We start from the raw sequence: 24,229 nt of genomic DNA, 5'->3' as shown, positions 1-24,229 counted from the left end.
GAAGAAAGCTGAGTGCCGAACAATTGATGCGTTTGAACTATGGTGTTGGAGAAGACTCTTGAGAGTCTCTTGTACCGCAAGGAGATCCAACCAGTCCATCCTAAAGGAGATCAGTCCTGATTGTTCACTGGAAGGACTGATGTTGAAGCTGAAAGTCCAATACTTTGGCCACCTGATGCGAAGAGCTGACTCATCTGAAAAGACCCTGATGCTGGGAAAGATTGAGGGCAGGAGGAGAAGGGGATGACAGAGGATGAGATGGTTGGATGGCATCACTGACTCAATGGACATGGGTTTGGGTGGATTCCTGGAGTTGGTGATGGACAGGGAAGCCTGGCGTGCTGTGGTTCACAGGTTGCAAAGAGTTGGACATGACTGAGCGACTGAACTGAATCTGCTGATTATCAGTAATCTTTATTTGTGAATATGTTCAAATTCAGGAGTTTGAGGTTTTTCAAAAAAAAGAGAACTATTACTAATTTAGGGGAACCAGGTAATGACAAACTCAAAAACAAATAAAACCTAGTTGCTCATAAGGAATCCTTTTTTATAATTTTAACAATTATCTCATTAGATACATACATATAGAATACTATAGGATGTTATTATAGATTGACGGCCATAATATTATAAACTGTCATTTTTAACCCTGTTATTTTTTTTTAATCTGTTAATAAAACATCTGTTAATCTGTTAACTACAAAACATCTTTAAAAATATGGTTCTTGAATGATGTATATACACCAGTTTAGTAACAACCAACATTCTAAAAAGTGTTAGTCAAAGAGCTTTCAAATGAACACAATTTCGGTATCACCTTTAATACATTTAAGTTATATCCATTCTAGGACTAGAAACAGCATTCTTTGATGGTGGCTCACTATAAGATATTGTATTGGAAATATGTAGGTTAAGCAACTGCTGCTTATGATATGCATCATTTTCCTGGTTGGCGTGTTCATCCACAGATTTCCTTATACAGCTCTTTAGTTCATCAATTCCTTCTCCAGTAACTGCAGAGATGGGGATGATGTGCTGGAATTCCACAGTCTTCTCTGGAATCATGTTTTTTTCAAATAAATGCAAAAATTCTGAAACAACACAGATATAAGCTGATTTTCATTGTCTTTGAAAATAAGTCAAAACTATGCTAGAGGTTTCATTTGTAAACCAAAAACTCAGTTTTTCTTTTTTTCCTTCTCTAATAAGCTCTTAGCACCTTTGGTTTCTACTAATGACAATGGTAAGGTTCTTGGCACATGAATGGTGCTCAGTAAATAGTTGTTGCTAAGACACTGCAGTCGTGTCCGACTCTGTGCAACCCCCATAGACAGCAGCCCACCAGGCTCCCCCGTCCCTGGGATTCTCCAGGCAAGAACACTGGAGTGGGTTGCCATTTCCTTCTCCAATGTATGAAAGTGAAAAGTGAAAGTGAAGTTCCTCAGTCGTGTAAATATTTGTTACATGACTATATTTTAAACTGAATGAAGTATAAGTTCCCAGGTAATGGTGCAATGGTAAAATAAATTTGCCTGCCAATGCAGGAGAGACAGGAGACAGGGATTCAATCCCTGAGTTAGGAAGATACCCCGAAGTAGGAAACGGCAACCTACTCTAGTATTCTTGCGTGGAAAAATTCTATGGACAGAGGAGTCTGGTGGATTATGGTCCATGGGGTTACAAAGAACTGGACATGACTGAGCACACAACGCTCCAATCAAAAGATAAATCCCACAAGATGATTTACTTACAGAAGCAGCAAGTTTTGTTTTGGGGCGTTCAATAAAGTAAGGCAACACAGATTCTCTGAGAGAACTTTTCTATAAAAATAAACTCATTTGTGACTTGGGATATTCTAGTTGGCTTCAGCACACAGGTGACCTTTAACTATCCAAATTTAGAGACTTATCATCACTGGTACTAGGAGCTGTACTAAAATTGAAAACAGTTCAAGGAGAGATCAGGAGAGATCATTTTAGATGAATCCAATATTTCACCCCACTGGGACTGACAACCGTTAGATAACTTTTGCTTCTTCTCTGCTCCCAAGGCAACAGAAGGGAGGATGGCATACTGATGGGATGGATCAACACTGATATCACCTGGAAAGGCTGGCTAGAAGAGATTAACCAAATCAATACAAAGCTTGGTTTCTGGGATTCATTTACCCTCAAGGAAAAGAGAGGCTAATTTGGAAGTTATCACTGAGATGACTATATTGTTTTTATGATAGGCCAAAATAGCCACAAACTCCTGAGTTTCCCTCCTCTTGTGGTACTTCTTCTGAAAATTCCCTTTTCTGCAAGATCAACCAGTGAACAGATCTAATGACCTCATAAAACAAATGACATTAAAGAATAAAGACTTTATTATTTATAAATATTTTGAGGAACATTTATACCCTCAAAGTAACTTATTAACTCAAGGGCAGGCCCAATATATATATAAGGATTTTTGCAAGAAAAGAGAGAATTTTCTGGTGCTGTCTGATAGTACTAGTACATTATAATTTATTTTCCTCAATTTTTATCTCAAGGATAAAAACAGGTTAAGTCTATTTAAAAAACATGTTAACCACTTACCTTCCATCCTACTTTTCTCATTTGTGCAAAAGGTCCTCTACTAGACTCAGAAAAATGAAAGCATCATCTCTACACAGTAGAGTTTGTTCTTCAAACGTCAGTATTCAAAACTATGAAGAATCCCTTTAAATTCCTTTATACAAAGTGGTCCATTTAGGGACCAATTTCACACAAATACTTTAGAAGTAACAGCATCTTTTATTCTGTGCCACACATACAACTCAAGTTCTTTTTAGAAGATTGATACTCTCCAGAGATCTATAGACCTGGCACTGCAAAGATACATATCTCTTTAGAACTACTAGTTCAATTTTTAAATTCATAATGTACTAGGGGAATGAAGTGCTAAAACTTGTGAAATAAGTTAAAAGTGAAAAGACTTCATAAATATATGCTGACTTTTCCCTCTTCTGATCCAAATCCCATTAACTCTTTAAGAGCCCAGTTTTACTTCTTGATGATGCCTGAACTTTTCAGCTCAAATTAAATCTTTCTTCCCGTCTATGTCCTATAACAGATTGTCCATATCACATTTAGAAGTTTCATATGGTATGCGTTCTTTCTTCAAACACACTTGTTTTTTTTAAGAGGAACAGGTTTCAGTTTTTTCCCCACTGATCACAGTACACCTAAAGTCTCTGCAAATAGTAGGTATTCATTAGTTCAGTTCAGTTCAGTTGCTCAGTTGTGTCCGACTCTTTGTGACCTTGTGAACCGCAGCATGCCAGGCCTTACTGTCCATCACCAACTCCCAGAGTTCGGCCAAACTCATGTCCATTGAGTAGGTGATGCCATCCAACCATCTCATCCTCTGTCGTCCCCCTCTCCTCCTGCCCTCAATCTTTCCCAGCATCAGGGTCTTTTCCAATGAGTCAGCTCTTCGCATCAGGTGGCCAAAGTACTGGACTTCCAGCTTTAACATCAGTCCTTCCAATGAACACCCAGGACTGATCTCCTTTTGGATGGACTGGTTGCATCCCCTTGCAGTCCAAGGGACTCTCAAGAGTCTTCTCCAACACCACACTTCAAAAGCATCAATTCTTCAGCACTCAGCTTTCTTTATAGTCCAACTCTCACATCCATACATGACCACTGGAAAAACCATAGCTTTGACTAGATGGACCTTTGTTGGCAAAGTAATGTCTCTGCTTTTGAATATGCTATCTAGGTTGGTCATAGCTTTCCTTCCAAGGAGTAAGCGTCTTTTAATATCATGGCTGCAATTACCATCTGCAGTGATTTTGGAGCCCCCCAAAATAAAGTCAGCCACTGTTTCCCCACCTATTTGCCATGAAGTGATGGGACCGGATGCCATGATCTTCATTTTCTGAATGTTGAGCTTTAAGCAAACTTTTTCATTCCCTTCTTTCACTTTCATCAAGAGGCTCTTTAGTTCTTCTTCACTTTCTACCATAAGGGTGGTGTCATCTGTGTATCTGAGGTTATTGATATTTCTCCCGGCAATCTTGATTCCAGCTTGTGCTTCTTCCAGCCCAGCGTTTCTCATGATGTACTCTGCATATAAGTTAAATAAGCAGGGTGACAATATATAGCCTTGACGTACTCCTTTTCCTATTTGGAACCAGTCTGTTGTTCCATGTCCAGTTCTAACTGTTGCTTCCTGACCTGCATGCAGGTTTCTCAAGAGGCAGGTCAGGTGGTCTGGCATTCCCATCTCTTTCAGAATATTCCAGAGTTTATTGTACCCACACAGTCAAAGGCTTTGGCATAGTCAATAAAGCAGAAATAGATATTCATTAAAGTGGCACTCAATGAATGAACGGGTTTACCTTTAGGATTCTGGAGTTGGTTCATCAGTACATGGAGTTTATCCTGTGCATCTGGCAAGTCCATTTTATTTACTGCTAGGAGTGCAGGTTTTGTGTGAAGTTCCTCTTTGTACAACTCTAACTCCTTTAAATCAAAAGAGAAAAAACCAAATAACTGTATTAAAATACCTACATAAATGACCTATTTGGTAATGTCTTTCTATACTTTATAGGCCTGGGTATTCTAGGGCCCATTCGCAGCTCTGATATCAGTGATTTTGTGCCTAGAGACAAATACAAATATTTGGACTTCTATTAAGCACATAGATAAAATTCAGAACTAACTAAGAACAATTAATCCTATGCCTGTATTATTCTTGGAAAAAGTAAGTATGCTTAGAAGTAAATCTTTGTGACCATGGATTAGGTGGTGGCTTCTTATATCTGACACTAAAAGTAGGAATAAAAGAAAGAATAGACACAGGGCACTCCATCAGTTTTAAATTCCATACTTCAAAAGGCAACTGAAAGAATAGGAGAAAATATTTGCAAATCATATAACCAATAAGGGACCTGAATCTAAATTATAAAAAAAACTTTTACAGCTCAACAATTAAAAGATAGCCCAGTTTAAATGGGCAACCAATCTGAATAGACATTTCTCCAAACACATAGAAATGGCTAATAAGCACATAAAAAGATGCTCAACACCATTAGTCATGAGAGAAATGCAAATCATAACCACAATGAAATACTACTTCATTCCTGCCAGGAAAGTCAAAGTAAAAAAGGTAATAATGAATGTTGACATTAATGTGGAAAAACTGGAACCTTCATACATTGCTAGTAAGATTGTAAAGTAATTCAGTGCTGCAGTCACTTTGGAGAATAGTTTGGCAGTTCCTCAAAATATTAGATTTACCTTATTATCCAGTAATTTCACCCCTAGAGATATGTATATATACCCGAGAAAGGAAAACATACCCACACAAAAACCTGTACACAAATGTTCACAGCATTATCAATAAAAGGCAAAAACGTAGCTAGCAAATAGGATATAAAAGTCATTAAGGTAAAAGACATCATGTTGTGTTAGAGAGAAATCATATGGCTGGACAGAGAATGTACAGGGTGTTGCTTGGGGAAGCGGGAGAGGGTGCAGGAACAACAGAGATAAATGCTTGGTAGGAACCCAGCTTTGCCTCATATACCATGTTCAGGTTAGACTTCAATCTAACCCATGGCTATGGGGGACCATCAGAGCAGGGAACAAACATCTGCTTGTTTCTTTAACAAAGATCACTCTAGCTGCCTATAAAACATGGCCTGAAAAGAAGTGAGACTAGAAGCAGGGAGACCAGGTAGTAAGAGAGGCTGACGATTAGAACAGTGCAGGTGAAAACAAATAGCTGCATTTCAGAGAAATTTAGGGCATAAAACTGACAGGGCTTGATATAGGTGATGAGAAAGTCAGAATCACTATCACCCAGGTTTCTGGCTTACATATTCAATAAGGTTCTGAATTTAAAATAAAGAAGAAAAGAAAGAAGTTCAGTTCTGTGTGTATGCTCAGCCATGTTAGTCATGTCCGAATCTTTGAGACTCCACAGACAGTTGCCCAACCAGGCTCCTCTGCCCATGGGATTCTCCAGACAAGAATACTGGAGTGGGTAACCATGGCCTCCTCCAGGGGATCTTCCCAACCCAGGGATCAAACCTGGGTCTCCTGCCTTGCAGGTGAATTCTTTACCATTAAGCGACCAGGGAAGCCCAAGTTCAGTTCTACACATATTAAATTTGAGAAGTTAATGCGACATCCAATCAAAGATATCTAATAGGGAGCTAATCTAAAGTACAACCAAACAATCTGGGTATCAGAGTCCCTAAAAAGTAGACTGGGAAATAGTCTAAGAAGTAGGAATTAAGTTAAGCAAGAGTCAGTCTAAGAATTTATATAATAGGGATTTGGAATCCAGGAAGGTTTTATTGATTACAACAGTTTGAGAAGTGGATGAATACTAAGGAACTGGAGACAGCAAGTTTAGATAATTCTTTAACTGACATCAAAGTTTTAGAAAGTAGAGGTAGAAGATATATTTATTCTAATTGTCATATGTTATTTCATACAGTCCTATGTCCCTGCATACTAGACCAGATAGAAAAACCTACTTTTGAAAGCAGTATTATGGTTTCAAAAGCAGTTCTGTAATGAGTTTGGGAAGAAAGCTGAAATCCAGAAATATCAACCTGAAAAAAAAAAAGGATAAAAGATTGCCTTTAGTAAGAATGACAGCTATACAATTCTGTTTTGAAAAGTTTCACTCATTCAAGCTATAAATAATTTCTCAATCTATACTCTTTTGGTAATTTAGCAATTTGAAATGAGAGAAATTGATATTTTAAGATCACTGTAATTTTCTTATAATATCACAATCATTAATGAGGAACTAGTAGAGATAAAACAACTTATACTAATAAAGATAATCTCATGAAATAGGAAAGTAATGCTGTGTAATTTAGTAGTATACAGAAAATCCTACGGAATTAATAAACCTGACAAATATGGCCAAACTTTCATCTGATACAGTAAATGTTGCCATTTCCATTTCCCCCCCCATATTATAAATAAATTTGACTCCTATCTAAACAGATTTAGTGGATTAATATATGCTACTTTATCTTTAAATGTTATTACAAAAATATCTAGGAAAACTAAATTCATTGATTGTCACATTCTTTTAAGCATTACATTGATAGGCATATGACTTACAACAAAAAGCAGTTGTTTAGTTCTTTCTATATGCTTGAGGAATTTGTGGCCCATTCCTTTGTTCATATGTGCTCCTTCTATTAAACCAGGAAGATCAGCTACTGATATCTAATACAAAATTAAATGGTTTAATAATAAAAAAAGAAAACACAAATCTAATTACATCCAACAATTTTCATATTTCAATTATAAAGTTTCTATTTTGTGATTACCAGTGAATTACTGCATCTCTAATAAACCCAAGATACTTTGATAACAAAATAAATGTATTAAGAATAAAAACCCTTTGCTATCAGAAATTAAAGTCCCATTTTTACTTTAACAATCTAAGAATTCTAGGGCTTAGCTTAACATTTATTAATATAAATTCTCTTTAGAATTCCATAAATTATATTGTTCAATATGAACTTTTCAAAGAAGTTCAAGTTTTTAAATTCTTAAAAGTTAACAAGGATGTTAATTCAGCAGACACTGACTTGGGATGTAAGCACTGTAAAGTGTTTTATTCTATATGTAAATGGTTGTTTGGTACCACTGTTCCTTTACTGTTCATATTCTACCAGGATTTAACCATTTTTAAAAAGTAAAGGAAAACAGTGTCCCTATACTCTATTTAGGACTATTAACCATTATTAGAGTCATTAACCATTATTCAACACTTGTGGTTTTCAAACCTCACCGCATATCATCATCATCTAAGGAATTGCTATAAACTATAGATCCTCAAGCCCTATCCCCAGGGATTTGGTTTCAAATCACTGGGGCCCAAGCTTGATTTATCATTGTTGTTCTTAAGCTAGTCAGATGATTCTGATGTACAATAAGGGATAAAAAACACTGCTCTACATACACTGCTTGTGTGGTTAAAATTTTCAGTTTTAAAGAAAGTTGTAGCTATGTGACAAATCAAAGTGCATATAGAGGTCTCATGTTCTGAAATTTTCTTCAGAGGTCTTTTTATTGATTTCCCTTAAAAATTACCAATAATGTTTTCTAAATTCATATTATCCTGCACTTATAATTTTACTTATTATTTAATATTCTATGTAATTGTTAAAGCTTAAAAAAATTTTTTTTACTGTTATACCACTATTATTAATGAATATACATCTTTGATATCTTTTGGATTATGTCATTGGATTATATGAAACTACACTGATACATCATCACTTCAAGTCCGTATTTTATATTAGGGTTTGTCATCAAGGTTTTATACATTCTATGGGTTTTGACAAATTTATGACATGTATGTACCATTACAATATACAGAATAGTTTCACTGCCCTTAAATGTCCTCTGTATGCTGCCTATTCAACCTTTCTTTCATCCTAATCCTTGGTAACTACTGATCTTCTCTATTTCCACAGTTTTGCCTTTTTCCCAGAACATCATATAGTTGAAGTCATACAGGATGTAGCTTTTACAGACTGGCTTCTTTCACTTAGTAATAAGCACTGGAGGTTCCTCTGCTTATTTACTTTTAGTGCTGAGTGACATTCCATTTTCAATATGTACACAGCTTATTTATCCATTCATCTACTGAAGGACATCTTGGTTGCCTCCAAGTTTTGGCAATTATGAACAAAGCAGCTATAAACATCTGTGTGTGGGCTTTTGAGTGGACCTAAGTTTTCAATTAATCTGGGTAAACACTAAGGAATGCAACTGCTGATCATACATTACGTATTTTTAAATTTTTATTATTTTTATTTTGTTTTTATTCTAATTATGCAAAAAAATACTTTGGTTCCTCCTTTAAAAAAAATTTTTTTTAACGTGGACCATTTTAAAGTCTTTATTGAGTTTGTTACAACGTTGCTTCTGTTTTATGTTTAGTTTCTTGGCCATGAGGCATGTGGGATATTAGCTCTGTGACCAGGGATTGAACCGGCACCCTCTGCACTGGAAGGCAAAGTCTTAACCACTGGACCACCAAAGAAGTCCCTATAGTTCTTCCTTATCAAGGAAAAATAAATTTTAATAGCTAGCTAAGACCAAAATCCCATTCAATTAAAAAAAGTTTTTTTAAACAGTAAAGTGGGATAAAATTACAGTCATCAACTTTAGAATATGTTTTTAGGAAATGAAAATCAATAATCAAGTATGGCAATAAAATATGGAATTGCAATGAGAACACATCAAGGAGACTAAGATACAATCAATGTTATAATTACAAACTGTATCCAAACTTTGGAAGAATTATTCTTATATAATATTTTACTCTGATAGTGCTCAGCAGAATTGATTTGATCATGATTTCAATTACCAAAAAAGATTCTGCTACTTTTTCCAACACCACAGAAACTGTCAAATGTTATAAAATCTAAGCAATAAAGCAAGTACTTTCATTTCTAACCAGGAGTCTTATTTTAAAAATAGCCACCTACAGGACTTCTCTGGTGGTCCACTGATTAAGGCTCTGCGCTCCCAATGCAAGGGGCCCAGGTTCAATCCTTGGTCAGGGGAACTAAACCCATATTCTGCAACTAAGGATGCCAGAGCAGCCAAACAAATAAATAAATATTTTTAAAAGAATAAAGGTTAAAGAAAAAATACCCACCTGTTTGAAATCACTATACATAATTTTTCCAAGTTCAGGCTTTATTGTTGTAACTATAAATTAAAAAAAAGTAAATTAAGGCTAGAATAAAGCATTGTACTCTCAAAACTATCCTAGTGTTATGTACAAAATAAATAATATTTCCTTTCTGTGAACAACCTAATTTAGATTATGTTCTCATTAGTTGAAATTAAAGGTATAATTATTTTGGAAAAGGACAAATATAGATTTTTATAATCTGCAAGAGCACAGGAATTAGTGGGCCTCAAAGTCCCTCTCAAACTTAAAGAGCGTGGCAAAGGTGTTGAGGGCAGGGGGCAGAATTTAGGTTTCTATCATTTGGGCTACATGTGAAATCTATTAGTCCTTTCTCATTCAGTTCAGTTCAGTCGCTCAGTCGTGTCTGACTCTTTACGACCCCATGAATCACAGCACGTCAGGCCTCCCTATCCATCACCAACTCCTGGAGTTCACTCAAACTCATGTCATCAAGTCGGTGATGCCATCCAACCATCTCATCCTCGACATCCTCCCCTTCTTCTGCCCCCAATCCCTCCCAGCATCAGAGTCTTTTCCAATGAGTCAACTCTTCGCATGAGGTGGCCAAAGTATTGGAGTTTCAGCTTTAGCATCAGTCCTTCCAATGAACACCCAGGACTGATCTCCTTTAGGATGGACTGGTTGGATCTCCTCGCAGTCCAAGGGACTCTCAAGAGTCTTCTCCAACACCACACTTCAAAAGCATCAATTCTTCAGCACTCAGCTTTCTTCACAGTCCAACTCTCACATCCATACATGACCGCTGGAAAAACCATAGCCTTGACTAGATGGACCTTTGTGGGCAAAGTAATGTCTCTGCTTTTGAATATGCTATCTAGGTTGGTCATAACTTTCCTTCCAAGGAGTAAGCATCTTTTAATTTCATGGCTGCAGTCACCATCTGCAGTGATTTTGGAGCCCAGAAAAATAAAGTTTGACACTGTTTCCCCATCTATTTCCCAAGAAGTGATGGGACCAGATGCCATGATCTTAGTTTTCTGAATGTTGCACTTTAAGCAAACTTTTTCACTCTCCTCTTTCCCTTTCAATCAAGAGGCTTTTTAGTTCCTCTTTACCTTCTGCCATAAGGGTGGTGTCATCTGCATATCTGTGGTTATTGACATTTCTCCCAGTAATCTTGATTCCAGCTTGAGCTTCTTCCAGCCCAGCGTTTCTCATGATGTACTCTGCATTAAATAAGCAGGGTGACAATATATAGCCCTGACGTACTCCTTTTCCTATTTGGAACCAGTCTGTTGTTCCATGTCCAGTTATCCTCAAACTTCATCAATCCAACAGTAGCCTCCTTCTATGACTTTCTGCTTTTCTTCTTTCCTTCTCAAAGATCCTCTATTTTCTAACAATAAATACTGGCCAAGAGATTTATAGCAGTTAGTACAAAATTAACTCTACTTTATCAGAGTCTAGCCCTAGAATTTTGATTTTATTTTCCATGATTTTATTTTCAATAGTCTTCCTGATAGCTCAGTTGTTAAAAGAATCTGTCTGCAATGCAGGAGACCCTGGTTTGATTCCTGGGTTGGGAAGATCCACTGGAGAAGGGATAGACTACTCACTCCAGTATTCTTGGGCTTCCCTTGTGGCTCAGCTGTACAGAATCCTCCTGTGAAGTGGGAGCGCTGGGTTCGATCCCTGGGTTAGGAAGATCCCTTGTAGAAGGGAAAGGATACCCACTCCAGTATTCTGGCCTGGAAAATTCCATGGACTGTATAGTCCATCAGGTCGCAAAGAATCGGACTCGACTGAGCGACTTTCACTTTCACGTCCCATGTTAATGTCATTCTGTGCCATTTTGTTTATTGAAGGTAGAGATCCTATTCTATTCATTCACTTGCTTGCTAAGTCACTTTAGTCATGTCCAACTCTCTGTGATGCTATGGACTATAGTCCACCAGACTCCTGTCTGTGGGACTCTCCAAGTAAGAACACTGGAATGGGTTGCCATGCCCGCCTCCAAGAGATCTTCCTAACACAGGGATCAAACCTGCTTCTCCTGAGGTCTGTGCATTGCAGGCAAATTCTTTACAACTGAGTCACCCAGGAAGCCCATTCATTCACTTCTTTTAGTCTAAGCTTCCATTATGCCTTATCTGCTATTGCAATAGCTAGTTCTACTAAGTTCTTTCCAGATCTACTTATGTCCCACATTAATCCACTTTGTACATTATATGCAAAGAAATATTTTTGAAAAGCAAATTAGTCATTTTTATCCTTTGTTAAAAAGCTATAACCTCTTCTAAAGCTATAAAGATCAAATACAGCCTATATGGCCTATATCGTAGATCTCCACCTGCACCTCTAGCCTCAGCTTGATTCCTTCATCCCCTTATAACATGTTCTTTAGACAAACAAATCTACGCCCTGTCACCATGAAGCCTTTGTGTACACACCATTTCCTTTGACTAAAAAGACTCTGATCTCCATTGTCTGTCACCAATTAACTCATATTTACTGTTCATATCTCAGCCCCACCATCACACTTCCACAAAGATCTAAAGCAGTCACCTACACTCTTTGAAAAAACTGTATTATACCCTCTTATATTCATTAGTAACTGTATTCACTTCTGTTTACCAATCTTTATAACTCCAGAACTTACTGTAGTTCCTGGAAATAAATACTTGCTTAATGAATAAAAGAACTGATCTCTGCCTTCCTAGCATTTATCACAGTGTTTGATAAAGGGTAGGGACTCATAAAATAATAACTAAACCAAACAGATGATTATGCAACAGAGAAATAAATGCGACAAAGTATCTAAGCACTAGGAACTTTGCTGAGAGCTATAGAGGTTTCAAAGATTAATGGGAAATCCATATATTCTGTCTGCCAGGAATTTTCAAACCAAGTTTATCCCAGTTATATTTTATTCATACTGAAAGAAAAATTAGTCTTTAAAATATACCTCCACACACTAAAAAAATTGTACTTACATGCATAATCTGCAATTGCAGGTTTCGCATGAGAAATCTTACTTAGCAAAGAAGATTTTCCAGCATTTGGGAATCTGAAAAAGAAAATAAATTCATATTAACATATCACAACAAATAACAGCATTTTTAATACTTATCTCTGAATTCCTAACATTTCATAAAACAGACTTCTTGAATAGTGCTGGAATTAGAAGCAGAATATAAATTTATAATCTTAAAAAACTTGAGGAACAAAATATACTTATAAAAAGGTAAATTTATGGTGAACACTGAAGATGTTTCACTACTGACAATCAAGTAATGTTAAAAAAATGTAGAACAACAAAAGAAACTTCTAGAAAAACAAAAAGAAATTAATAAAAATACCTGCAACTCACTATCTCTAGCCAACATTGACAAAATATTTCTTATATTATTTTGTGGATTTAAAAAAAAAAAACATTTCATATGGACATTTCACTAGCAAAGTAATGAACCTGATTTAGCTATCATCTAGCTTCAACAAATATTAATACAGTCTTAATAACTTTTTAAAAGTTGGTTTATTTAAATAAAAACCTAAATAAAATCTGGGTATTACAACTAGTTGATATCTTTTAAATTTCTCTTAGTACAGGCTCCCTTTCAAACTTGTCTCCCCTTTGCAATTTTATTTTTAAAGAAACTGGTCATTTGTCCTGTAGTTTCTTTTCCAGTCTATCTTTTCTGCTGACACACATGATGCCCTTTAACATATTCCTACAAATTGGAAGATATCTGATTAGATTCAGCTTTGATTCCTTTTGTCACTAAAAGGCTACTTATAGTTCGTTTGCCCTCTCTTTAAACTAAAGTATATAAGGTGAATGCATTTCAAGGGTACGCTGTAATTTACTTACCTAATTTCTTATTATTAGACATTTAGGTGGTCTCAAATTTTTTCACTGTTATAAATAACATTGCAAAAAATGTGCATATAGCTAGAAAGACATACAGCAACACTGTCACCTTAACATTAAGTGGTGCAACTAACAGACATCTCTTTTTTTCTTTCTGCACTAATTTGGTTTTTTTTTGTACTAACTTTCTTTCTGCACTAAATGAGCACTAATTTCTTGTCAAAAAAAATTTTTTAAAAAGAATTTAAACACTGATGTGAATATCCTTGAACCTTTACACATACCTTTATTCCTTGAGGTAAATTTCTAAATAAGGAAATATTACATTAAAATATCTGGCTATTTTAAAGGTTTTTATTTTATAGCTAAATATCCCTCAAGAAAAGCCCCCAATGGATGAAAGAAAGTACTAAGAATGGGAGCCACTTAAAAGGTAATTTCCTAAAATCATTCAGATATTTTCATTAAATTAATTCAACCAATGGGAATGTAAATTGTACAGTCACTATGAAAAACAGTATGGAGGTTCCTTAAAAATTTTAAAATAGAACTACCACATGATCCAGCAACTTCACTTCTGGATATTTATCAAAAAAAATTCCCAAAACACTAACTTGAAAAGATATATGCACCCCTATGTTCACTGCAGCACTATTTACAATAACCAAGATGTGAATGCAATCTAAGGTGTCCATTGACGGATGAAAGCATACAGAGAAATGTGTGTAGGGGGAGGAGGGTGTAAGATGGATAAAGGGCGTGAAAAAGTAAAGCATCCAATTGTAGGGAATTCCTTGGTTAACCACGGGTCTAACGGGTTAGAGCTCTGTGCTTTTCAATGCCAAGGGCTCGGGTTCAGCCCCTGGTTGGGGAATTATGATCCTGCAAGCTGTGTGGCGCAGCCGAAAAAAAAATCCAGTTGTAAAATACATAAGTCATGGAGATATAACGTACAGCATGGTGATTATAGTTAATAATCAGTACTATTTGAAAGTTGCTAAGAGAGTAAATTTTAAAAATTCTCATCACAAGAAAAAAATTTTGTTAACTATACATGGTCACAGATGCTAACTAGACTTACCACGGTGGTGATCAACATATACAAATACCAAATCATTATACTGTACACCTGAAACTTATGTTATATGTCAAGTGTATTTCAGTTTAAAAAATCATCCAACAAATATTGAGCATTGACTTCGGTCAGGCAATATACTAGGCATGAGAAATACAGCAATCAACAGGAAAAATGTTATCCCTGTCTTCACAGTTTTCATTCAAATCATGATCATGTATCTCTTAAATTTCTCTTAGTACAGGCTCTCTTTCTCAAAACTGCAAAATTTTCATTTGGAATAATAGTGTAATATTTTATGAATATTAACTTGAAATTCTATTAAAAATTTAAGCTGTTAATGAAGTTCTTTAAACAATTTTCCTTATTAAAATATTTCTATAATAAATTTAGAATAAAATTACATGAGATTGCTTGACCAATTTCCCCTGGCAACAGTATTTTCTTATATTCTATTATACCCAGGCTCCTGTAACTTTTTGAAAAGCAATTGCAATCATTTTTGCCATTACTATCACTAGCTGGACTTGCTTATTTCTAATATCCTCAAATTTTCATAACACTATTAAGCACAGAAAAATGCAACTATTTCCAAAGAGATCAAAATATAAGAAGAAAAAGGAAGCTAATGATTGAAGAACCAATAGCAGATTTTTCATGAAAGTTACCTAAAGAAGATTTTACAGGCTGAAGTCTAACCCATGCAAAGATCAGATTTAACCACAGCAGTACAAGTATACTAGTTACATGATAACTTGCTTTCAAGGCTCAGTTCATTCCTGAAGCTGGCTTAAAGATTAAGGGGTATCTGCTTATACTGGTATTCACATTAGGTAACTTTTTAAGAATAGTTACCTAATTAAAAGCACTAGCATACATGTTAAACATTGTGCTCTAGAATCATGATGCTTGATACTAACTACTATGAAGTCCACTTCTGAAAAGCTTAGTTATTTCACTATATGTGGTCTCTAATAAGTTGACAATATATGATGATGATAATGACAGCAGCTACCATTCACTCATTGAGCATTCATAAATCCAAGACATCTGTTATGCTGCATATGCAATCTTTCTCAGCAATAACATTTTTAAGGCAGGACTATTGCCATCCTCTATTAAAGAGAAAACAAAGGTTTAGAGATATTGTATTCAAGACTATCTAGCGGGCTTTCAGAAGATTTGAGATTCTAACACAGTCTCACTTGAGTCTCCCATCACCACCCCACTTATATTCACTACTCAACCTTGGTATGTTCTTATTAGGCTATAAGGGTATCTCTATGGAAACTGAAACATATTTTTCCAGAAAATGAGAAAGTGAATGGCTGGATTCTCAGTCTTATCCACAAAATCCTATCCAGTCCATAAAGTTCTAAAAATATATATTGGGGTGGCCAAAAAGTTCTTTCGCAACATAACATCTTATGGAAAAACCCAAACAAACTTTTTGCCCATCCCAATAGTATTACAGAACCTAGGACCCATTACCCTCATAACTATGTTGTATTGAAAAAATTAAATGTGAATAGCAAGCTTTAATGCCAAGATCTCATCTTTCTCTGTTACAGCTTCAGCAGGTATGAGGCCTCTGTGAACTCTAAGCCCCTGCTGGTAAGATTTAGACAGGCATGGAAAGAGGTGAGGAGTTCAGAGTGAAGAGCGTGATAAAGCAGCAGTGAGATGTGAGAAGCGGAAGATGAAAAGAGGTGAGAAACTATGGCAAGGCAAGGAATGGAAGTGGCAGTTGGGGCAGAGCAGCAGTTTCTGCTCCCTTTTCCTTAGGCCTTCCATCTGACTGTTGCGGAATGCTGCAGTGGAGCTTGGGAGGGGAAGACAGAGGGAGAGGAGACACGCAAAGATGAGCATTTCCCTTCCTTTATCTACCTTCTACCCTGCTATCTATCTCCCTCCAGTTGGTGGCAGCACTGCAAACCCAACAGCTAAATAGCACTGTTTGATGAAGGTGGAGGCTGGTGAAAGAGAACAACACTGTAAGGTCTGCAGTACTGAGAATGGACAGTTCCTAAACAGAGAGTGAAGGACAGGGGAATGGTCATTACAAGATCCAACATGGTGCTCAACAGTGTGTAAAGCTAATCTGTACCAGTCTTTAGCCATCTGATTGATGATACTTCAATACCTCTATTAAAACTTGTAAGAGTATCTTAGTTATTTTCCCCCTACTCTTTCTTTCTTTCTATATACTATTTAAGATGTGGTTTGTTTGGCTTTCTAATTTTATTACTAATATCCGGTAACATTCTTTTATCTTCTTATACTACTACATTTGATTGATTTTTCTGCAAAAATATAGGACACTGAAAGATGAACTACCCAGGTCGGTAGGTGCCCAATATGCTACTGGAAATTAGTGCTAGCGCTAAGTCACTTCAGTCGTGTCCGACTCTTTGTGACCCCTTGCACTACAGCCTGCCAGGCTCCTCTGTCCATGGGCTTCTCCAGGCAAGAATACTGGAGTGGGTTGCCATTTCCTTCTCCAGGGGATCTTCCCAACCCAGGGATCAAACCCATGTCTCTTTTGTCTCCTGCACTGGGAGGCAGGTTCTTTACCACTAGCATCACCTGGGAAGCCCCTCAGGGGCTTGGTAAACCATCTGCCTGCCATGCAGGACACCCAGGTTCAATCCCTGGTTCGGGAAGATCCCCTGGAGAAGGAAATGGCAACCAACTTCAGTACTCTTGCCTGGAAAATTCCATTGACTGAGGAGCCTGGCAGACTACAGTCCATGGGGTGGCAAAGAGTCAAACATGACTGAATGACTTTACTGGAGATTAGTGGAGAAATAACTCCAGAAAGAATGAAGAGATGGAGCCAAAGCAAAAACAACAACCAGTTGTGGATGTGACTGGTGGTGGAAGCAAGGTCTGATGTTGTAAAGAGAAATACTGCATAGGAACCTGGAATGTTAGTTCCATGAATCAAGGTTAATTGGAAGTGGTCAAACAGGAGATGGCAAGAGTGAACGTCGACATTTTAGGAATCAGCAAACTAAAATGGACTGGAATGGGTGAATTTAACTCAGATGACCATTATATTTACCACTGTGGGCAAGAATCCCTTCAAAGAAATGGAGTAGCCATCATAGTAAACAAGAGTCTGGACTGCAGTACCTGGATGCAATCTCAAAAACAACAGAATGATCTCTATTCATTTCCAAAGCAAACCATTCAATATCACAGTAATCCAAGTCTATGCCCCAACCAGTAATACTGAAGAAGCTGAATGGTTCTATGAAGACCTGCAAGACCTTCTAGAGCCAACATCCAAAAAAGATGTCCTTTTCATTATAAGGGACTGGAATGCAAATGTAGGAAGCCAAGGAAACACCTGGAGTAACAGGCAAATTTGGCCTTGGAGTACAGAATGAAGCTGGGCAAAGTTGATAGAGTTTTCCTAAGAGAACACACTGATCATAGCAAACACCCTCTTCCAACAACACAAATACATGGAAATCACCAGATGGTCAAAACTGAAATCAGACTGATTATATTCTTTGCAGTCAAATGTGGAGAAGCTCTACAGTCAGCAAAAACAAAACCGGGAGCTGACTGTGGCTCAGATCATGAACTCCTTATTGCCAAATTCAGACTTAAATTGAAGAAGTAGGGGAAACCACTAGACCATTCAGGTATGACCTAAATCAGATCCCTTATGATTAACAGTGGAAGTGAGAAACAGATTTAAGGGACTAGATCTGACAGAGTGCCTGATGAACTTGTACATGAGACAGTGATCAAGACCATCCCCAAGAAAAAGAAATGCAAAAAAGGTAGAATGGTTGTCTGAGGAGGCCTTACAAATAGCTGTGAAAAGAAGAGAAGTGAAAAGCACAGGAGAAAAGTAAAGATATACCCATTTGAACGTAGAGTTCCAAAGAACAGCAAGGAGAGATAAGAAAGCCCTCCTCAGTGATCAGTGCAAAGAAATAGAGCAAAACAATAGAATGGAAAAGACTAGAGATCTCTTCAAAAAGATATCAAGGGAGCATTTCATGCAAAGATGCCCACAATAAAGGACAGAAATGGTATGGACCTAACAGAAGCAGAAGATATTAAAAAGAGGTGGCAAGAATACAGAGGAACTATACAAAAACGATCTTCATGACCCAGATAATCACGATGGTGTGATCACTCACCTAGAGCCAGACATCCTGGAATGTGAAGTCAAGTGGGCCTTAGGAAGCGTCACTATGAAGAAAGCTAGTGGAGGTGATAGAATTCCAGTTGAGCTATTTCAAATCCTAAAAGATGATACTGTGAAAGTGCTGCACTCAATATGCCAGCAAATTTGGAAAATGCAGCAGTGGCCACAGGACTGGAAAAGGTCAGTTTTCATTCCAATCCCAAAGAAAGGCAATGCCAAAGAATGCTCAAACTACCGCACAATTGCACTCATCTCACATGCTAGTAATGGTCAAAATTCTCCAAGACAGGCTTCAGCAATACTTCAGTGAACTGTGAACTTCCAGATGTTCAAGCTGGTTTTAGAAAGGACAGAGGAACTGGAGATCAAATTGCCAATATCCGCTGGATCATGGAAAAAGCAAGAGAGTTCCAAAAAAACCCATCTATTTCTGATTTATTGACTATGCCACAGCCTTTGACTCTGTGGATCACAAGAAACTGGAAAATTCTGAAAGAGATGGGAATACCAGATCACCTGACCTGCCTCTTGAGAAATCTGTATGCAGGTCAGGAAGTAACAATTAGAACTGCACATGGAACAACAGACTGGTTCCAAATAGGAAAAGGAGTACATCAAGGCTGCATATTGTCACCGGCTTATTTAACTTATATGCAGAGTACATCATGAGAAACGCTGGGCTGGATGCAGCATGAGCTGGAATCAAGATTGCCGGGAGCAATATCAATAACCTCAGATATGCAGATGACACCACCCTTATGGCAGAAAGTGAAGAAGAACTAAAGAGCCTCTTGATGAAAGTGAAAGAGGAGAGTGAAAAAGTTGGCTTAAGGCTCAAGATTCAGAAAACTAAGATCATGGCAAATAGATGGGGAAACAGTGACAGACTTTATTTTTGGGGGCTCCAAAATCACTGCAGATGGTGCTTGCAGCCATGAAATTAAAAGACGCTTACTTCTTGAAAGTTATGACCAACCTAGATAGCATATTAAAAAGCAGAGACATTATTTTGCCAACAAAGGTCCTTCTAGTCAAGGCTATGGTTTTTTTAGTAGTCATGTATGGATGTGAGAGTTGGACTATAAGGAGAGCTGAGAGCAGAAGAATTGATGCTTTTGAACTGTGGTGTTGGAGAAGACTCTTGAGAATCCCTTGGACAGCAGGGAGATCCAACCAGTCCACCCTCAAGGAAATCAGTCCTCAATGTTCATTGGAAGGACTGATGCTGAAACTGAAACTCCAATACTTTGGCCACCTGATGCGAAGAACTGACTCATTTGAAAAGACCCCGATGCTGGGAAAGATTGAAGGCGGGAGGAGAAGGGGACGATAGAGGATGAGGTGGTTGGATGGCATCACCAACTCAATGGATGTGAGTATGAGTAAACTCCAGGAGTTGGTGATGGACAAGGAGGCCTGGTGTGCTGCAGTCCATGGGGTGGCAAAGAGTCGGACACGACTGAGCAACTCAACAGAACTGAACTTGACAAATGAAGAGTAACTATGAAACTCTCTATGCTGGCAACATGAAAACTACTACATTTAGCAGCATATTCTTAAAGTACACACACAACACACAAATTCCACAAATAAGAAATAATGCAGCCCCCACATTACCATTTATATTTATTTCCTATTCATAAACTATCTCTCGTAAAGTATAAAAATAAAAATACGAATGATACTTACCCCACCAGGCCAATATCAGCTATAAGTTTTAGATCAAGGTGAATTACTCGCTTCTGGCCTTTCAATGGTAAGAAATTTGTAAGTAATTTACCACCAAGACCTCCTTCAGCTACCAAAATTCTGTCTTTCTCTTTATTGAGTTCTCCTTAAAAAGAGAGATGAAGATATTTAACACAAAGGCTAATAAATGTAGCGAATCACTAATGGCACTCTTCTTTCAGAAACAGAAGCCAGGAAAGTCTAACTTACAAATCTAAGGCACTTAATAACAGAATCAAGTTTCTATTAGAAGTCTGACCCCGGAAAAACATCTTTGCCTGTGGATGGAAAAAAGCTAGCTATTTTTTTCAAAACCAACTAAATATTCTTGTCTTTAAAATGATTTTAAACCCAGTGGCTAATTCTGAACAACTTTTATATAATGATTTTAAAAGCTGTTTTACAAACTAGCAACTAAAATACTTAAGGTTTTAGAAAAAAAATCCTGAAACTCGAGAGATGCTATTCCTTACAGCTCTCAATTCTTGAGAATGTGCACATTTCTCACAATTTTATGGGTTTCCCAGATGGTGCAATGATAAAGGATCAGCTTGCCAGTGCAAGAGATGTAAGAGACTTGGGTTAGATCCCTGGGTGGGGAAGATCCCCTGGAGAATGAAATGGTAATCCACTCCAGTATTTTACCTGGGAAATTCCATGGACAGAGGAGCCTGGCAGGCTACAGTCTATGGGGTTGCAAAGAGCTGGACACAACTAAGCAGAGCACAGCATCATCATCCACAATATAAGAAGCTATAGTACACTTACCTATAATTTTACCATTTTCATCAGTTACTGAAACACCCACAGGTACAGGAATTTCACAATCTTTTCCTTTGGAGCCTTTCAGTGCACTAACTCTACAAAAAAATAAAGTTAAATTAACATAAAGAAAACCTGCCAGATAAATGGTTCATGCTTCAAGCAAATTTAATGGTATACAAAGAAGATTAGCAACCAGTTCTTCTACCATAGATGTTCAGTGGTCAAATAATGAAGAAAAAAAAAAATGTTTATTTGCATTTTAGGCTGCTATATCTCAATGAAAATATTAAGTGATGATTTAAGTTACCAAAAGTGAAAGTGAAGTGGTTCAGTCGTGTCTGACTCTTTTTGACCCCATGGACGGTAGCCTACCAAGCTCCTCAGTCCATGGGATTTTCCAGGCAAGAATACTGGAGTGGGCTGCCATTTCCTTCTCCAGCGGATTTTCCCAGCCCAGTGATTGAATTCGGGTCTCCTGCATTGCAGTCAGACACTCTTACTGTCTGAGCCACTAAGTTACCAAGCTAAGTACCAAAAGTCATTTTAATTGATAATAAACTAAAATATTGTATATTTGAAAGAAAGAGATCATTGCAACAACACAAATAAACACGAGAAATCCATTGAATAACAAGGTATTTTTTAAACATTCCCCTCAAATGAGAGTACTTTAATTACAGGAGGCTCACGTGGCTATTCTTAAACTGCTAAAGAGAGGATAAAGTGGTACAAACTTCTAACTAGTAATTCCACTTCTAGGAATTTATTCTAAAAAAGTGAACAACCATGTAAACTATTATATGCACAAAGACATGTATTGCATTGTGATAGTAATAGTACAAAAAAATCAATAATTAAATAGGTGAATGACAAAGTAATTTATGTTATTTCCAATACGATCAGACTATTCAGGCATTCTTAACAATTTTCTGGGATGGGAAAAAAATTTAAAAGAGAAGGTTATTAAATTTTGTCCTGTTTTTATATCCCCAAATATTATATACAGAGTTAATTACATTTGCATAAAGACACAGAAAAGTCTTAGAAAAGTCATGAAAAGGTTGATAATGGTTATTTCTGGTTAGAAGAATTATAAGTACCTGACCTTTTAAAAGATCTATTTATTCCTAATTTCCCTGATTAGATCCGAATTGCCATACCCATATTCATGTGCAGGCTCTCAATCGTAACACTTGTCACAGTGATAATTTTCTATTGTCCATTTATTTGATAAATGTTTGCTCTCATACTAAACTACTGTTAGGTTCTAAGGCAGCAGGGGACACAACAGTTTAGATAATCATTTTATCCTAGACATCTAGTATAGTTACTGACACAAAGTAGATACTCAAGTAACATTAGCTGATTGAATTGGATTGGCAAAAATGAATGAATTTGAAATATATTAAAGAAAGATGAGATTAGATTTCATGATGAACAAAAGCAGTCTTTCAGTAGACATTATTAGATATCTGCAATTAAAATCTTACTCAGTTACCAACATTTTGGAAGTGGTGGTACTTGAACCAAGACTTGGAAAGGGAGGAAGATTTTTGCCAGATAATCAAGGCAGGAAAGTGAAAGAAAAAAAAAAATACACACACACACACAATTAGAAGGGAACTAGGTATTTGGTGAAATAGGTTATTTTGAGCATAAGCATAGTAGAAGTGGGGTGGAAGACACTGTAGGCCAGATCACAAAGAGCCTGATATGCTATGTTAAAGAGTTTGAATATTATCTTAGAGTGATGCGGGACACTGAAGGATTTTAAATAGGCGAGTCACATTAATAAATTTGATGCTATAGAAAAAGCACTGGAGAGATAATTGGATAAAAAATGGATTGGAGGTAGTGACTGAGACTGAAGACAGGAGACAATCTGGAGAATACCACAGGATTTTAGAAATGATAAAGCTCTGAATCTTTCTAGTCTCATCTTCCACTATATTCTGTGTTTTCTGCATACCAGCCACACTGGCCTTCTTTTAGTGTCTTTTATAATTGGTATTTGTCTTCTATCTCTTAGGTTTTTCACATTGTCCATGTTGTTAGCTTTCGTGTAATGCTTCTTCCTCCCCTTCACCCAGTTGGCTCTTACTAATCTTTTAGATTTAAGCCTTTACATTCTAAAAATTGCAACACACAAGCACAGTAAATGTCCTTTTAAAATCTTTCTTAATATTTAATGTTATACACCATCTTTAGCTCACCACTGATCTAAACAGAGTAAGTTTGGAATTATAGCAACCTTACTTTTCAAAAGAAATTATAAAATGGTGAAAAATTTTACTTTAGGATGTAAACTGCAGGTTATTTCCCACCTGTAACATCAAAATAGCAAAACAACACTCTGATCTTTAAACTGATTACTAAATTCTAATATAGTGACCTCAAAATTTGCCCTATAAAGACTATTCATAGGATAAAAGTGCTCAAATTTAAGTGGTTTCTCCAAGGATTTCTTTGCAAGTAGATGACTGCTGGATATTTGTGGCAGGAATATTTGCTGTTGTGGTTGCGGCGGGAAGTTCCTCACTCTGTGTTATAGGCTGTTTAGCTTGTGTATGGGCTCTTATTCTTTGCTTACACCCATCCCCCAAGCAAGTGCCACATTCCATCGTCTACAATTGTGATAAATAAATGTACCCAAACAGGGGCTTCCCTGGTAAAGAACCTGCCTGCCAATGTAGGAGACATGGGTCCAATCCTCAGTCCAGGAAGATTCCCCATGACACGGAGCAACTGAGCCCAGGCTCCACAACTACCTAACCTGTGCTCTAGAGCCTGGGAACCACAACTACCGAGTCCACGCGTTCCAGAGCCCATGCTCTGCAACAAGGCAAGCAACTGCAATGAGAAGCCCGTGCACCTCAACTAGACAGTAGCCCCCACTCACTGCAACTAGAGAAAAGCCCAAGCAGCAACCAAGGCCCAGCAT

At 37.1% G+C, this 24,229-nt stretch overlaps 1 protein-coding gene across 3 annotated transcripts in view; it reads right to left on the bottom strand.

Moving 5' to 3' along the window:
* Positions 1 to 395: 395 nt before the first annotated feature.
* Positions 396 to 24,229, bottom strand: part of GTPBP10 (GTP binding protein 10) — a 28,916-nt gene continuing 5,082 nt past the window's right edge. For all 3 annotated transcript variants that reach the window (XM_069586820.1, XM_069586818.1, XM_069586819.1), the window contains 8 exons: positions 21,292 to 21,383; positions 20,485 to 20,629; positions 12,675 to 12,748; positions 9,682 to 9,734; positions 7,122 to 7,229; positions 6,521 to 6,598; positions 4,373 to 4,496; positions 396 to 1,091 (listed from right to left, as the gene is read on the bottom strand). In XM_069586820.1, the coding sequence (XP_069442921.1) occupies positions 829 to 1,091; positions 4,373 to 4,496; positions 6,521 to 6,598; positions 7,122 to 7,229; positions 9,682 to 9,734; positions 12,675 to 12,748; positions 20,485 to 20,629; positions 21,292 to 21,383 (937 nt within the window). In that variant the 3' untranslated portion in view covers positions 396 to 828. The remainder of the gene's footprint in view (positions 1,092 to 4,372; positions 4,497 to 6,520; positions 6,599 to 7,121; positions 7,230 to 9,681; positions 9,735 to 12,674; positions 12,749 to 20,484; positions 20,630 to 21,291; positions 21,384 to 24,229) is intronic.

Source organism: Ovis canadensis, chromosome 4, assembly GCF_042477335.2.
Source record: "Ovis canadensis isolate MfBH-ARS-UI-01 breed Bighorn chromosome 4, ARS-UI_OviCan_v2, whole genome shotgun sequence".
NCBI lineage: Eukaryota > Metazoa > Chordata > Mammalia > Artiodactyla > Bovidae > Ovis > Ovis canadensis.
The sequence above is the reverse complement of the archived record's forward strand: the minus strand, read 5'-3'. Positions and strand labels throughout refer to the sequence as shown.